The 17,357-nt window shown below is 36.8% G+C and overlaps 1 protein-coding gene across 1 annotated transcript in view; it reads right to left on the reverse strand.

Annotated features, from left to right (window-relative positions):
- Positions 1-133: 133 nt before the first annotated feature.
- The window catches only part of LOC113239125 (hemicentin-1-like), a 61,172-nt gene continuing 43,948 nt past the window's right edge, over positions 134-17,357 (reverse strand). Inside the window, exons 23-37 of the mRNA XM_026475991.1 lie at positions 15,941-16,035; positions 15,278-15,431; positions 13,824-13,945; positions 11,914-12,057; positions 11,521-11,655; positions 10,431-10,552; positions 8,464-8,694; positions 7,658-7,811; positions 6,696-6,813; positions 5,505-5,721; positions 3,042-3,261; positions 2,271-2,487; positions 866-948; positions 251-432; positions 134-163 (exon numbers count right to left, since the gene is read on the reverse strand). Of these exons, the coding sequence (XP_026331776.1) occupies positions 134-163; positions 251-432; positions 866-948; positions 2,271-2,487; positions 3,042-3,261; positions 5,505-5,721; positions 6,696-6,813; positions 7,658-7,811; positions 8,464-8,694; positions 10,431-10,552; positions 11,521-11,655; positions 11,914-12,057; positions 13,824-13,945; positions 15,278-15,431; positions 15,941-16,035 (2,224 nt within the window). The remainder of the gene's footprint in view (positions 164-250; positions 433-865; positions 949-2,270; positions 2,488-3,041; positions 3,262-5,504; positions 5,722-6,695; positions 6,814-7,657; positions 7,812-8,463; positions 8,695-10,430; positions 10,553-11,520; positions 11,656-11,913; positions 12,058-13,823; positions 13,946-15,277; positions 15,432-15,940; positions 16,036-17,357) is intronic.

Genomic DNA, 17,357 nt, shown 5'->3' on the forward strand with positions numbered 1-17,357 from the left:
GATTAGTGCCTATTTAAAACGTTTATAATAAACCCTTGCACTTGCAAAGAGCATGTATATAGTTCAGAGTAAAACCAATAGATGGCGTGGTGATTTAATTAAAACGTGGTTTTTGCACTTTCTACTTCGTCACCTAGGCTAGCTTCAAAAACAACACCGTTATCTGTGTGAATTGTAAAATTATATGTTTTGTAAATTTAAGATCTACCACCACCATACATAGCCTACCATATATAGTCTATAGACTTACCAAAGTATAATTATTATCTGCCAGTGTCACTTTGGGAGTATCGCCATTGATTTCAGTGTACGGATGTTTGATCCACATGACTTCCGGCAAGGGGCTGCCTTCCACGGGACAAGAAAGGGTTAACAACTTGCCCGTACGAGTTGCTATTACCTTGGAACTTTCTTTAGGTGTTGGGGGTGGTACTGAAAAATTAAATTCAAACTAACGTGCTACTAAATTTATCTAATTATCCTAGTAATTTTCTGAGTAACATATTTTAGACCACATGGTCTGTCCCTGTCGGTCCGTCCTTCCTTCAGTGACATATAAATTTCATTACAAGTACGTAGAAAATTAAAACTAAACGCAAGGATACTAGAACATTTCTTTGAAATTTTATAAAATACTGTATTAGATAACAAGTTCGACAGACCTACTGGGAATCGGAAGAAAATACCAGTGCTTCTATCAACTGAACGTTAGAACTAGTGGGAATAATCGGACAGAACTGACAGAACTACTGGGAATCGTAAATCTCAATGTTCTGTTAACAGAATAAATGGGAAGAAAAGTATCAGTAGGCCTGTCAACAGATCTATACAACAGAACTAGTGGGAATAAAGGAAGTAAAATTACCTAAGACATCGACGAGGTAGATCAAGCTAGCTTCACCAACTTTATTTTTGGCAACACAAGTGTAATTTCCGCTTTGATCGAATCTGAAATGCAATAATCATAAGCGGGTTTTACACAGACACTCTATTGCGCGTGATACAGCAATCGAGCGCGATTGAGCGCACGTGTAAAGACGTTGGAAGGAAAAGGGAAAAATTGTCCTGAAGTTTATCCTGCGCTACTGGCCTTTACACGATCTCTCTTTTTGTTGTAATAACGAACACGAGCAATTGCGTGCGAAAGAACGTTAGCTTAAAAAAATTCAAACAGGTGATCGCGCACGATTGCGCCTGCAGGCTTTTCCGCGCGCAATCCCGTATGCTCCTGATCATGCGTGATAGAGTGACTGTGTAAAGGAGGCTATAGTCATCATGACCGAAAATGGAGTTAGAGCCACCTGGACTGTCCGCCACTTTAAAATTTTTCTTGGATTTTTATAACGGGCTTTAAAACAAATAAAAAATTGTTAAATGAAACTATATTTTTTCGAATCCACATCGCATATATTTATTCTTTCCGACAAACCGTATCGTAACCTATCTTAAAGCGCTTAAAACGTTTCATGTTTGAAATAACAAATATTAGCGATTTATATCCGAAAAGAAAAAGTGTAGATTCCAATATGCAATACGCGGAAATATTTTTAATTAAAGATTCAACAACGTGAGGTGACAGAATGATTATAGCATAAATGATTTTACAAATACGTAAACTGCACGGCGCGTGTGACACGATCGAACCTTTTCGTCATCTTACGGTATGAGGCGCGGGAGTCGCGGAGGCGGAAGAATTTTGCTCGCTTCGAATACGGGTTATTGCAGCATAATAGTAGTTTCATATCCAAAGTGTTCACATTTATGAAAGCTCAAGAAGTTGGTACAAAAAAGAAATATTCTGTTTTTAACCAATGGTTCTCAATTTGACTGTATTTTTTTGTATACCTAAATTACGCGATAACTCATTTGTGAACCGATTTTAATCTCTAAAACTCATTTTTTTGTTTGAAAGAGGATACTTCAGCATTGGTCCCATTTGAATTTGAAGAAAATATTCCACCTCTAAGGGTGGCAAACTAGGGAAAGAATCCGGTTTCGCGCACTTTCCGGTAATCGATTTCAATAAAACTTGGCAAATATACTAATTCCAGGAACTTTTGAGGTCAGTTTTTTGTATAAATAAAGTTATTAAACGACTGTTCAAGCTGCAAAACAGGAGAAAGGTTATAGGTTAAAGGATATTAAAAGCATTATAGACAAAAAAATTGATCTGTTTCAGATAACGAGGTCCTGATTGATTGAAACTCTTACTCTCACGTTCGTCGGCCTTGCAAGGAGCGGGAGGCGGCCAAGTAACAATGAAAAATTACCTAGCCCTATCAACGGTCAGCACTTCGCCATAATCCTGGCGGATCATACTGTCATCAAACAACGTTAATGGCTGTCCATTTCTAAACCAGTACACTGCCGGTAACGGATTCCCGTAAGGGTGACAGTGTAAAGAGAATGACTGGTCTGATATAAGCTCTAGTTTCGTTGGTCCGTTTGACGCAGGCTGGAAAAGGGCATGGAAGATTTTTGGTGGCTCTGAAAGGAGAATAACAACTTATTTGAAAAATAATTATGCCTGTGACTCCGTCTTCTATTCTCATCTTGATTTCATCTGCCTACGTGGCTACTATGGCCGGACTGCCACGCAGAGGTCCCAGGTTCAATTCCCGGGTCGTCAGAAATATTAGTATGGCCTACATTTATTTCTCTCGTGAGTTTGGGTGTAATTTGTGGTTGTCTATGTGTGAGCCCATGGCATCCACGACACAGGGTTACCCTAATGCGGGGCTATGTTGAGTGTGTGCGTTATTATTACCATTATTACTATTTGTAATGAGTATACGACATTTTAGTACTTTTTTGTTAATCCTAGCTGATTAATGGAAGTACTATAGAAAAGGATATTTTATGCTTCTTTTTCCTGTCTTTCGATCCTGTACAAAATTCGACCAATTGTTTAGAGTGTGTGTATCTGCTACTGTAAGGGTTTCAACGCGTTCCCCCTGAGCTCTAATAATAGTGAATTTAGAATAAAGCGTTCTCAACAAGGCCACAATTTAAGTACGTGACATATTATCAAAAGAATTTACCCAAAACTTCAACTTTAACGTCAATTTCATCCATACCACCTTCATTAGAAACAATACAACTGTACATTCCGCCTTGTTTGACGTGCACATTATCCAGGACTAAATCAGCGTAAGTAATTTTTGGAGAATTTTCACTGAGCTTGATTCCGTTGTGGATCCATTGAATCGTCGGCGTGGGATGTCCTGATGATGTGCAGGATAACCTGACGCGCGTGTCCAACTGAAATGTGAATGCTGTAAAACTTCGTATGCTTGAAAATAAATAAATATGCAGACATCACCAAAATAAAAACTTTATAGAACATTGACTTACAATTATATGGACGTCGGGTCCGCGCTAAAGAGTGTCCGAACTTATAGGGCGTTAAAATCGTATACAGAGCGTCATTCACGCTTTAGTCTTCGTTTGTTCGACTGACAGCGAAGCAAGCAAAATTAGACAGTACTGCGATGACATTACAATTTAAATTCAACGTTTTAGCTTTTTCATATTCCTTTACACGTTTAAATAGGTTGACTTGGAACATTTTTTTCGTGGTTTTTGTATTGGACTCGTCGTCCATTTATTTGTAAGTCAATGTTATAGAAGTATAATTATTAATACAGAGATTGAACACTTCCAGTGCCAGACGCTATGCCAACTAAGCCACGGAACGAATCAGAGGACCTCACGAATTTATCTGTGTTTGTTGTCGGATCTTCGTATTTGGTTTTCAACGACTTTTTAGCCGTAACGCCATCTAAGAGAAATCTACGAAAGTGTTTCGTCACCCAGTTGACGTTGAAGAGATGTCGCTATTAACTGTAATTAAATTTTTATTGAACGTTAGAATGTTTCACCACCAAAAAATCCGGCCGGATCGAAGAATTTTCTAAGTGTACGATTTTTGTATTAATAATTAAAACAAACTAGTGGAGTAATTTCACAAAAAGTAATTGAATACATGGTGATGAAAAATTCTGACATTCAATAAAAATGTTTAATCTGTGGAGCAACCGCACCAAAAAATCCGACAGAGATTGCGACGTGGTGATATCATCACGATAATACATACATATGTTCCTTTATTGTTACCGAATGCTATAATAATAAAAGTTAGTCTACATAATAGGGTCGGCGGACTAAAACACATAACTCAAAATCAAACGTCATCTATTTAAATTAATGCATCTACTGGCTAAAGCACATAAGTCAAATTCATTTGTTACGAGCACTTCATAAATTTCGAACTTTATTCTAGAGGTTATTTAACTTCCAACACTAAAAACAACACAAAAATATATATAATTATACATTAACAAATGAAGCACTTTTTTATGTATGTGCTTTAGTCTGCCGACTCTAGAAGTAGTTCCAATGCTTGGCAGAGACCTTTCGCAATGAGCTTGGACTGTAGTCGGATATCTAAGATACAAGTAAACAATTTTACTTAGTTTAGGTATCCTAGATTAACTTGCACTGCTAACCTTAATTAAAGTTACACACTAACATACAAGCATTTCACTGTTTGCAATAGTCTGGCGCATATATGTAAATAAAAGGTTGTTTAATAAGATTCATGTAGTTTGCTCTGGCCACACAGAGGCCGTAGCGGGAGCGTTCTGCGGCCGGAAATTTTTGTAATGCTCGAGTTCATATGCAATCTGCTACATTCAAACGAAACGCATTGACAATATTATTTTTAAGCGAGAATAAAGCTTTATTTAGTGAATAGAATGTAGAATATAATTCCCAAGCGGGCCTAATGCGGATTGAGAACTTCACACACACCATTAAATTGCTTTGCAGATGTGTGTAGGTTTTCTCACGACATCGAGTGTATAACCAAAAATAGAGACGAAATAATCCATCCCTGGCAACTCATCAGGCAAATGGACCTTACATCACTTTGAAATATCAACTCCCATTTGCACTGAAATCACAAATTAGAAAGCTGAAATAGTACAGCGCCAACAACTGATCTGTGTGTACGTCTACGTATATTCCTAAATAAATAATAATAAAGTAATAATAAATAAAGTAATAAATACTGTATTTCTAACTATGGGGGGCTGTTGCATTTGGTGGTATGGGAAAAACAGCAAAACATCTAATTATAAAACAAACGGAATCACATTTCATCGGTAATTAAAAATTGAAATATGTAATTTTTCAATTTTCGTCTATTATAGCAAACTTAAACTGGTCGATTTGACGTGCTGGTCAATCGGAGCGCAAATGTCACGGTAATGATTTGACAGAATAGTTTTCAAACAAATTAAATGACATTTCGTCTCTATTTCTGGTTATATACTCGATGCCTCACGACATTTTATTTCACCGCCACCGCAAATCTGATGGTAAATTTCATATTAAATTTCGCATATAATTCGGAAAACATCACAGGTGCAGTCTACTTATGGGGCGGTACGTCAATCAGGATACCACGTCTGTATAATAAATTTATAAATATTATTTCGTACCTCAACTTCCAAAACACTCTGTACAGTCTCTCCACCGTTCTCCCCCTGTCTGTATACGACCACATCCTCCACCGTTGCAGGTGCCACTATAAAAACTCGATACACAATATAAGTAGCACCAGCTTTATTCATTGCATCACAACGGAATGTGCCTTCAGAGTCAACTGATGCGTTGTAGATTGTGAGGGACGAGTTTTGGAGATGCCAGTTCGTGTTGCTGGAGAAGAAAAGTATTAGACAGTTTTTGTAAAATAGTGTTTTTTTATTATATCAAGTAATGAAAGTAATACTCCTGGGGTTAGTATCACGCCATTGCAAAGATCTGGGGGTCACTAGTTTATGTTTATTTCTAGCATCGAGTACTTATCTGACCACAAGTAGAGACGAAATGTCATATAATTTTTTGGAAACTAGAATAGTTTACAAAAAATCATTACTGTAACAAATTGCCCTCCGATTGGCCACGACTCGAAACAACTGATGGGTGTCGTCAATTGTTTCACTTCAAATCGACCAGTTTAAGACTGTTTAGACGAAAATTGAAAAATTACATATTTAATTACCTATGAAATGTGATTCTGTTCGTTTCGTAATTAGATGTTTTGATGTTTCTCCCACACCACCGAATGGAACAGCCCTCCATAGTTAGAGATATAATCTTTATTACAATAAATACAGAATATTTTTGGAATATACTGAGACGTAGACACATGTCAGTTGCTGGCCAGTGCCAACAACTAACCTGTCTACGTCTTCGAAATAGTACAGTTACTATTTCGGCTTTCTATACAGTCAATGATTTCTAGTGTTATATGTATATACGTCTGATCTCTTCACTATATCATTCATTGTTTCGTATATCTCTAATAGTGATCTGTATATGTATATACAATAACAATAATAATAACGCACACGCTCATAACCCCGCACTACGGTAACCCGTAACCCTGTATCGCGGGTGCACTGGACACACACACACAGCCAACCACAATTTTCACCCAAACTCACGAAAGAAATAAATGTAGGCCATACAAATATTTCTCTCGGCCCGGAAATCGAACCCGGGACCTCTGCGCCACTCCACCATGATAACCGTTCGGCCACGGAGGGAGTGACAATGAAATTATATACAATCATTATTATATACTTAACTTAAAACTAGATGGAACGTTAAAAGAAGAATTTTCTTACTTGTAACTCCATTGGATGTTAGGTTTAGGCAAACCTTTAGCGTCACATTCGAGTGTTGCGTTAGTGCCCTCCAGTAGCTGGACATCCAATACGTCGAAATCGGATATAAACGGTGGCACTGGAAAATAAAAATTTAGTAGCACTAGAACTCCTTGTGAAAGAATTCGTCCATGGTGGTACTGCCACCTTACCTATTTCTGCCGCCAAGCAGTAATGTCAGCATTACTGTGTTCTGGTTTTGAAGGGTTAAGGGTGCTGGTGAAATTACAGGAACATGGGGTTTGTCAACTTATGTCGCCGGGTGACGGGCGCTGTGGCAGTGCCCTTTAGATCTTTGCGATTTAAAGCTCTGAGTGGTACTGCAACTGTTATGGACAGGCGCGTCGCTTACCATCAGGCGCACGACTCGTTCGTTCCGTTACTTGATATTATAAAAAAAAGTTTCAGGGCAATGGACTCTCGTGTCACCGACGATCCAAAGCTTAAAGATTACCACAAATTACATACTCAACCCGTGACCAAGGAGCGTGTAACCGTTCCGAAACATCGGGAAAATAAAAAGAAATATAGTGGCAAAAAACCTGTAACTAGTAAATGAGCACGAAAGTCTTTAAAATCTACAATTCAAAACTTGCTACCTTAAGGGAGTCTTGGTGTCGTATTCCAGAACTCTACTCAATGCTCAAGTCAGGACTTGAGAAGACTTGAGTATGATTTCAAGCACTGGAAATACGACCCTATTGGCAAGGACTTGAGTATGATTTTCAGTGCTCACTGCAATACTCAAGTCAGGACTTGAGTATGATTTACATCACTGAAAATCATATTCAAGTCCTTGCCATTAGGGTCGTATTTCCAGTGCTTGAAATCATACTCAAGTCTTCTCAAGTCCTGACTTGAGCATTGAGTAGAGTTCTGGAATACGACCCTAAAAGTTGTTGCAGCGCCATTAAAATACAAACCCAAAACATCTAAAGTGAACTGCCTCGCAACGGTACCGTGTAAATTACCAACGACGCATTTATAAACTCCCGTATGACGTAATTGTATATCTATTAACTTGAGAATTTTCTTGTCTTGACCAACTAGTGGACGGGCATTGAAATACCATTTTGCCTGAAAAGAAGATTTCATAAACACCTTGGAAATGATATACAGATATTTTTGTAACTGTAGAGCTCCTTGTGAAAGAGTTCGTCCAGGGAAGTACTGCCACCTTACCTATTTCTGCCGCCAAGCATAATGTGAGCATTACAGCGTTCCAGTTTTGAAGGGTAAGGATGCTGGTGAAATTACAGACACATGGGACGTGTCAACTTATGTCTTAGTGTGACGGGCGCAGTGGCAGTGCCCCCCAGATCTTTGCGATTAAAGCTCTAAATGGCACTACTACTCTTACGGCACCATTAGTCGCTTGACTTGTTTCTTCCGTCACTTGATATCAGAAAAAAACTTTGTATGCGTAACATACACAATCACTATTAAAAGAACAAATAGCATTTGCAATTGCATTTAATACATATATATTGCAGAATACTACGATTTAAAAGAAAAGAGTAAAATAAATTTTAACATGAATAATGCACTGATCTTGTTACGTGAAAAAAATTTTAAGACACTAGAAAAAAAACGTCTGTTGGTTATGCTACGGCCGTACTAGGTTTTAATGGCATTCATTTATCGCATTTATACAGGGTGGTCGGAGAGATGACGTCTAAAAGGTTTTGTTTACAAAGTTACGCATAATTTTATAAAATACATTCATTACCTTAGCTGCTGGCTTCGCATCAACATCACAATTAAAATAATTGTCATTTCCCTTTACTACCTCAATGTTATCTGTTAAGTTGTCAATAAACTGCGGCGGCCATTCAACATTAAGGTGCACTAAAGAATGCATAGACGCAACCATGTTCGATACTACGCAAGCGTACATTGATGCGTCGTGACGTGTTATGTTTTGTATTTGTAAGGGGCTAGTTGAGATCAACTTTGCGTCCTGAAATTTTATATATTTTAAAATATTAATATCGTTCCTTGGTGTAATAAAACCACATATAATAATACGTCAAAAGCTTTTTTATTTCATCACAAGTCATAAAAATAATGCGATTGATGAAACAATATACAGGCTGTATATTTGAAAGTGAGACATATTCATACATGTCATAGTAAATCATGTTACAACTTAACATAGACTAAAATAAAATTAGGATATGGGATAGAACAAAAATAAATCAACAAAATGTGTTTTGAATTGTACATAGGAATAAACCGTTTCCCTTTACGCTTGATTTCGAGTGCAATGGGAATACTACCAAGCGAGTGCCGAATAAGACAGCAACTATACTTAACAATGATTTCACATTAACGTTTTAGCTTATGTTAATTATTTTGTACTTGAACTATCATCGAAATATTTTACGTACTAAAAAAGATAAGTTTATGATTTAGTAACTAGTTGTCATTTAATAAGAATTGAGGTTTTTGGCGTAGTTAAAAATGTGAAATCAAATTATTTACAATGATTGATTTTTTCGTTATTTGCAGTTTATTTACACATACGTGTTACGGAGCAAGTGTTCAAAATGGCCACCGTGTTCCACAATGCATAGTCTAGCACGGCATAGTAAATTTTGTTTTATATTGTACAACACAAACACATTTTGTCTCACAGTATAAAATGCTGAAATAATCCTCTCACGCAACACTTCGACACTGTTCACCTCCTCCGCGTAAACTCCGATTTGCGAACATTTCAATAGCTTCCCTCACACTATCACCACTTATCGCGTAAAGTCGCACCATCTCAGTCAATTCGACGTTAGAATAAATATCCGTTTTGCTGTGATCGGGCGAGCGGAAGTGCAAATAATTTACTATCTTTGTTAGATCTAGGTCGCGCGTGCACTGAGTAAAGTAAAGTAAGTGGGGGCGCTCGCGCCCCCACCCGCGACCTGTGCTTTGTTTTTCGCCGCCGTGTCGCCACTCGCCGCTGCGTCGGAGCAATAATAGTGATGTGCATAGATTTCGATACCTAAAGTAGTTTAAGTTCATTAGTTTATTATTTCTTTCGGTTCAGAATCAGGAATATAACGCACTCTGTAAGTATGTCCCACTTTCAAATATACAGCCTGTATATATAATATATGTAAATTAATATTTTAAATATATAAATATGTATACATGTATGTATGTATGTATATAGAAAAAGTATGTATATAGAAAAGTGTATATATATATATACACTTTTCTATTTAAACAAAAAAAAAAGGTTATCGACAAACTTCATATTGTTAAATGTCTCCTGGAAAGTTGTCATTTTACGAGTGTGGCCTTATCCAAAAGGTGCAAATTCATGGCAGGCAGTGACGTTTGCTCAAGTACGTTTCTATCTATAATATTGATACCTCCGATGAACACTACTTAATTTTTGAACCTGTTCTGTTTTATGTTGTTTTTGTTTCTTTTTTTTTCATAAACTTGAATTTTTTAGGAAATGAAACCATTTTTCCGGATTTCAATCGCGTATATTTGTTTCTTCAAACAAACCGACGTTTCGCCCTTTACAGGTCCCATGGTCACGGTTGACTAAAATAAAAATAGTTTCATTTCCTATGTGTAACAATCGCGAAAACCTAAGAACTCGATATGTAATTTTTGTTTAAGAAATAAAAATATTTTTAAATTTGCACAAAGCATTTATTAACTCTATGTCACAAGAAGAAATCGAACCTTGTACCATTTTACTTTGTCGGCGTGAGAAGCGCGAATGGGGCATTCGATGTCAACGTTGGTTCCTTCCAATACCGTCTCTGTAGAAATTGTTTCGTCCGCTTGCATTCTTGCGGGGACAGCTGAAATTAGGCACTTTGGTTAAATTCAGCAATTTTTTATTGGTCATAAATGGACGCAGTTAAGCAAAAAGTATCCAATCCACAAAATTATCAAAAAATGAGTTATATGTACCAAACGGTTCCTAAAGTCCAACCTCTTAGATCAGCAAAAAATTACATCATATAAACATAAACAAATATCTCTGGAGTTATATGACATCATAACTTTTGAAAATAAAATGAAACTGAGAAACATTTTTAAACTTCAAACTGCCGTATCTCGAAAGTGACTGGATGTGCGTTGGATTCTTTTTATTTAACTACGTCCAAATAATAAAGCGCTCGACTATCACATAAATTATTGAATTGAAAGACACTTTTTTAAACAGGTTCTGGTCCGGATGTTCTTCGGAGATAATTCCGATGCTCTGGTACAGGGAATTCCCTAGTTTAACACCAGAAAATGGGTTAGGTTGTCGGGTACATTATTATTATTTTATAAGTAGTAACAATCAGGTTCGAAGTGATATTTATTATAGATCAATTATTTATTTTGGTAAAATTATTTGGAAAAACAAAATGTTACCGCTAGTAAAGCCGTGCATTAGAGACGTATCCAAACGTGTCAAATGTCAAGGCACAAACCAAATCGTTTTCGCAAAGATTTTTCTTCGTGTTTAGGCCGGCCATATATAGTCGGAATCCTGTTTTTAGTTTGTTTTTATCGGTACTTCGAAAAGGAATTTCGAAAGCTGCAAAACTATATGCCGATATTCCCAAACGGAATTTCGAAACGGAATATGTGTAACGGAAAACGGGTATGTGGCCGGCGTAATATAATTTTCTCTCTGTTATCATTTTTAGTTAAAAATTAAATAGACAAAACTATGAACCAGGATGGATAATTATCGAAGACAATTATTATCATGATTAATATCAAACAAAAGAATTATATTGATAATTTCGGACCCTGGTAACAATATACTTACAATATATTTGCACAGACACAGTTTTGTTAGCCATTCCAACCGCATTCTTTGCTATACAAGTGTACAACCCGTTTAAATCCTCCGAAGGAGCCTTTATTGTTAACGTGCCATCGACGTCAATGTTGTATTGAGAATCTGTAGAATAATATATAATTTTTTGTGAACAATGGATTTATAACTCCGTGTCACAACCACAATATCATATTCGAAATCTATGGTTTTGAATCGGAACAACAAATGTAAAAAAATGTTGGTAGGTCTTGGTGAGAGCAAGATTTTTTCCAATGTATGAAAATGGCATTTTAATTACCATAAAGGTATCATAATAGTAAAACACGATGATATTTAATAAATAAATATTGTAGATTATTCTAAATATCAATTAATACAAACCTTTATCCAAATATCTGTTGTCCTTTGTCCATGAAACGAAAGGCTCGGGTTTCCCGTTCACCCGGCAAGAAATCACGATTACTTTATCTCTACTTGTTGCTATAAAAGGGCCTGGGTAGTTGTCTTGCAGAATTGTAGGCGGCTCTGGAAGGTTAGGGACCCGTGTCCAGTAATGCTATATGTTATGATTAAATAGGTATAAAATATGTATAAGCGTTTATGTTCACGCACGCTGATAAACAATTACAGCATGTTACAATGCCGTTCTTTAAATTTAATGTGTCTATAACTAGTCATTAGCGGGCTTTACACAGACACTCTATTGCGAGTGATACTAGTGAGCAATCGTGCGCATTGAGCGCACGTGTAAAGACGTTGGAAGGAAAAGGGAAAAACCACGCGATCACGCTCAACAGTCGCGCGCGCAATCGCGCGTTCTAAGGTTGCCTTTTACACGGACGCTCTTCCGTTGTAATAAGAACGAACACGAGCAATCGCGCGCGAAAGAACGTCGTGACGTCTACCGCATTTGAAAAATAAAACCTAAATTATATATATAAACTACACTACATACATAGGTCGCACTATAAGTTTCCGGAACTGGCCACTTACATAAACAATATTTAAAAAGTAATTACAACATTTGAAAATGGAACTCTTTGGCTGTAGAATACAGTTTGTTTTATCTGACTGTCACTTGTTTTTACATTATGGCGTCACTTTAGAAATTGGTTGTCTACATCACCTAAATCCATGGTGATGTAGACAACCAATTTCTAAAATGACCATGGATTTAACTCGTGAAAATTTTCTTAGTATGATTTTCGACGACTTTAAGTGTAATTTAACAGCTCAGCAGAGCTTCGCTCGGCTTCAAACTGTTTTTGGCGATGAAGCACCATGCAAGACGACTATTTATTTATAGTTGATTTGCAGAATTCAAACGCGGTCGTGTGAATCTCAGTGATGAATTTCGTGATGGTCGCCCGTCCACTGCTGTAAACAACAAAAACATCGATGCTGTGCGCCGTATGATCAAAACAGATAGGCATGTGACATACCATGAGATTCGGGCATCTTAAGGCATAGGCATGACTCAAAACAATCAATACTACACAAAAATTTGGGTGTGAAAAAACTCTGCTCTCGGTGGATCCCACACAATTTGTCTGAGTCTCAAAAATCGGATCGCGTCACTTGGTGCAATGCCATGCTTACCAGATTCAACGAAGGGGCGCAAATTTGGTGTGGGACATAGTAACAGGTGACGAAACATGGATTTATAGTTACGATCCCAAAACAAAGCAGCAATCGAGCGTATGGGTCTTTCGAGATGAGCTGAAACCAACCAAAGTGGCGCGCGTGCAAAGTACCTCTAAGCGGATGATTGCTTCTTTTTATAATAAAACTGGACACGTGGCTACTGTTGCTTTGGAAAATCGTTGTACCGTATAGTGATTGGTACACGACCATTTGTTTGCCGGAAGTTATTGACAAACTCTGTAAAAATAACCGTAAACGCCGTATCATCTTGCACCACGATAATGCCAGTTTTCACACGGCCAGACAGACAAATGAATTTTTGAAGGTGACCAACGTTGACTTTATCAACCATCCCGCGTACAGTCCCGCCACGTTGTGACTTTTATTTATTTCCAAAAATTAAGAACCAGTTACGCGGTCAACGATATTCATCACCTGAAGAGGCTGTCAAAGAGTATGAAAAATATGTTTCAGAGATTGTCACGGAGGAGTGGCATAAATGTTTTATAAAAGTGCATTAACGCTAACGGAGAATATTTTGAGAAACAATAAACTCGTTTCTGACCATTTGTAGTATTTTTTTCTTGTTCATTCCGGATACTTATAGTGCGCCCCATTGTTATTTTTTTATTTACTTTCATACTTACCATAGACGTTCAAGTAAATAGATTTCTTCACAAACCCAGCAATGTTTTCAGCAATGCAAGAGTACATACCCTCGTACTTAGAACTCGAGTTGCTTATATAAATGTTCCCATATTCATTGAAACTGATATAAACAAAAGAATATAATTAATTATATAATAATATTAATGCCCTAGCCACACACACGGAATTTTTGTAATGTACGAGTTCGTATGAACCCTGCCACACACAGAAACCCGCGGCGGCATCGCCTCAGTCGTGTATAAGAATCTTGGAGAACGTGACGTTTACACTAGTTTGTAATAATGTCTGAAATAATAGCTGAGTGCGAGGTAAATGAAGTACCTATTTTTAAGTTACCAATATATCGTCTCTTATTTCCTCCTTTTCGTTCATATTTACTCACTGGCTTTTACCTATTCTTAAAGTGATGCATCCAAATTAAAACCCTTGATAAGAAATTTAAAATAAATACAAAGTTTTGCCATCTGAATAATTACTCTTTATAAGATACGAGTTTGAGAAAGTATGGCATCGACATGGTACTGCATTCTAAGTTTGACAAATAAATTAAACGGTAACACAATCAAAAGTTTGATAATAGGTAAAAAATAAAGAATTAAACGGCATCATTGCAAAGGTTTGTCAGATTATGAGCAGAAACATCAACTTACCTTGACAGATAATTTGTAGAAACAGTGGTACAAATGGTAACTAAATCTGAAAGATACAATATCTGTCTATCGAGAGGCTATCTATTAGAACCTAATGCAAACGGTGTATTTTATACACGCCGACGACGGCGTATGTCATTTGCGCGTATACGCGCAGTAGTCGCGCATTTTGATAAGAGATAGTATACACTAATTTTAACATTGTTTGTTAATTTTAGTTACTTTTTTAAATGAAGTAACTACATGAAACTCTAAGAGTAAACTCTAGTGGAGTACAGGAAATGAAACTATTTTTTAGGATTTACATAGTGTGCATTTGTTTTTTCAAACAAACCAACGTTTCGGGCCCTTTACATGTCCCATGGTCACGGTTGACTGGTCCAGTGGAGAATATAAATATTCGTTTTTTTTTAAATTTCGAATCGATTTCAGAATCGAACGCACTATTCGAACGCGTCTGTATCGCGTTTATAAAATACGCCGAGTGCATAGAAATTTCCTTAAGAGCCTTCTTAAGGAAATTTCTTAATTTCTTAAGGAAATTTCTATATTCAATCTTTGGTGAAAGTAACGGTTGTGACTTGAGCCATGAAATACTCCTATGCTCTATAACTAGATTAAAGACTGACAAATTCAATAGAGACCTTGGCCATGTTGTGGAAATTTCAAGAACTTAATATCTTCAACTGATTCGAAGATGGATGTCAAATAGAACGCGCCGTCTTTTCAGGGTTCTGTATTAACTTGCCAGTATTTACTTTGAAAAGAAATGTTTTGAGTACCTTAACTCTGTAGTGTTTTCCATAATTAGTTGATCTCGGAACTCCCACAAAATAGTAGGTACTGGAAAACCGATAGCATCACATTGCAGGGTTATGTTATTTCCTGATATTACACTTTGCGAAGTCTTCAATGGCGAATGTATAGATGGCGGAACTAGAAAAACAGTACAGACATTATTGGCGATCTACATCATACCATTCTTTGCCGTATCATTCTTTTTGACCTTTGGTTTTCAAAATTCAGGCTATCAGCGCATAAGTGGTGTAACCCACATTTATTTTTTTTTCTACAATGTTACTTTAAATTCTACAAATGTAAATAATTATTATTACGCTAATTTCATGTATATTTTTTTTAATTATTAATATTTTTATACATGAAAATAGCATCTAAATATAAAATAATTATTTACTTTAGCTTTTTAAAGAAATATATTAGAAAAAAAAACTAAAATTTCGTATATTAGAAAAAAACTAAAATTTCGGTTACACCACTTTTGCGTTGATAGTTTAATTATAGTTTTTTTTTTTTATATGACTGTACCCTTTCAAAAAAAGCATTATACAGAAGTGCACGCTACATCGTCGACGTCATCCTCACTTTCCATCAGGTGAAATAGAGGTCTTATGCGCGCTTAATTGTATTTTTTAAATGCCACTTACCCCAAATGAGTACAATAAATGTATATGTGGCGTTTCCATACTTATTTCTGGCTGTGCAAGTATATTCACCAAAATCTGTTAAGTTGGCTACAAATCTGTAAAAAAATGAGCTTTTGTTTTGTGATACACTCCCGAACGCGTTGGCTCGCCATCTTGTATTTTTATTCTTAGAGCTAGAAAACAAATACGAACAAAAAGATCAAAAATTCGAATTTTCAACAAGGTTTTTACATAGGGCAAACTATAAGTTTCCGGAACTTACATAAACAATATTTAAAAAGTAATTACAACATTAGAAACTGGAACTCTTTGCCTGTAGAATACAGTTTGTTTCATCTGACTGTCACTTGTTTTTACATTGTGGCGTCATTATAGTAATTGGTTGTCTACATCACCATGGATTTATAACTCCTGAAAAATTTCGTAGTATGATTTTCTATGACTTTAAGTGTAATTTAACAGCTCAGCGGAGACTCGCTCGGCTTCAAACTGCTTTTGACAATAAAGCACCATGCAAGACGAGTATTTATAGCTGGTTTGCAGAATTCAAACGAGGTCGTGTGAATCTCAGTGACGAATTTCGTGATGGTCGCCCGTCCACTGCTATGAACAACAAAAACATCGATGCTGTGCGCCGTATGATCAAAAGAGACAGGCATGTGACATGCCATAAGATTTGGGCATCTTTAGGCATAGGCATGAGTCAAATACAATCAATACTACACAAACATTTGGGTGTGAAAAAGCTGTGCTCTCGGTGGATCCCACACAATTTGACTGAGGTTCAAAAAACGGATTGCGTCACTTGGTGCAATGCCATGCTACCAGATTCAACGAAGGGGCGTCAAATTTGGTGTGGGACATAGTAGCAGGTAACGAAACATGGATTCGAGATGAGCCGAAACCAACCAAAGTGACGCGCGTGCAAAGTGCTTTTAAGCGGATGATTGCTTCTTTTTTTGATAAAACTGGACATGTGACTACTGTTGCTTTGGAAAATCGTTGTACCATGAATAGTGATTGGTACACGACCATTTGTTGGGCGGAAGTTATTGACAAACTCCGTAAAAATAACCGTAAACGCCGTATCATCTTGCACCACGATAATGCTAGTTCTCACACGGCCAGACAGACAAATTAATTTTTGAAGGTGAACAACGTTGATCTTATGAGCCATCCCGCGTACAGTCCCGACCTGGCACCATGTGACTTTTATTTATTTCCAAGAACCTGTTACGCGGTCAACGATTCTCATCACCTGAAGAGGATGTCGAAGAGTATGAAAAATATGTTTCAGAGATTGTCACGGAGGAGTGGCATAAATGTTTTCGAAATTGGTTCTTTAGTATAAAAGTGCAGGAACGGAGAATACTTTGAGAAACAATAAATTCATTTCTGACCATTTATAGTATTTTTT

This window comes from Hyposmocoma kahamanoa, unplaced genomic scaffold, assembly GCF_003589595.1.
Source record: "Hyposmocoma kahamanoa isolate Upper Pololo Valley unplaced genomic scaffold, ASM358959v1 99599, whole genome shotgun sequence".
NCBI lineage: Eukaryota > Metazoa > Arthropoda > Insecta > Lepidoptera > Cosmopterigidae > Hyposmocoma > Hyposmocoma kahamanoa.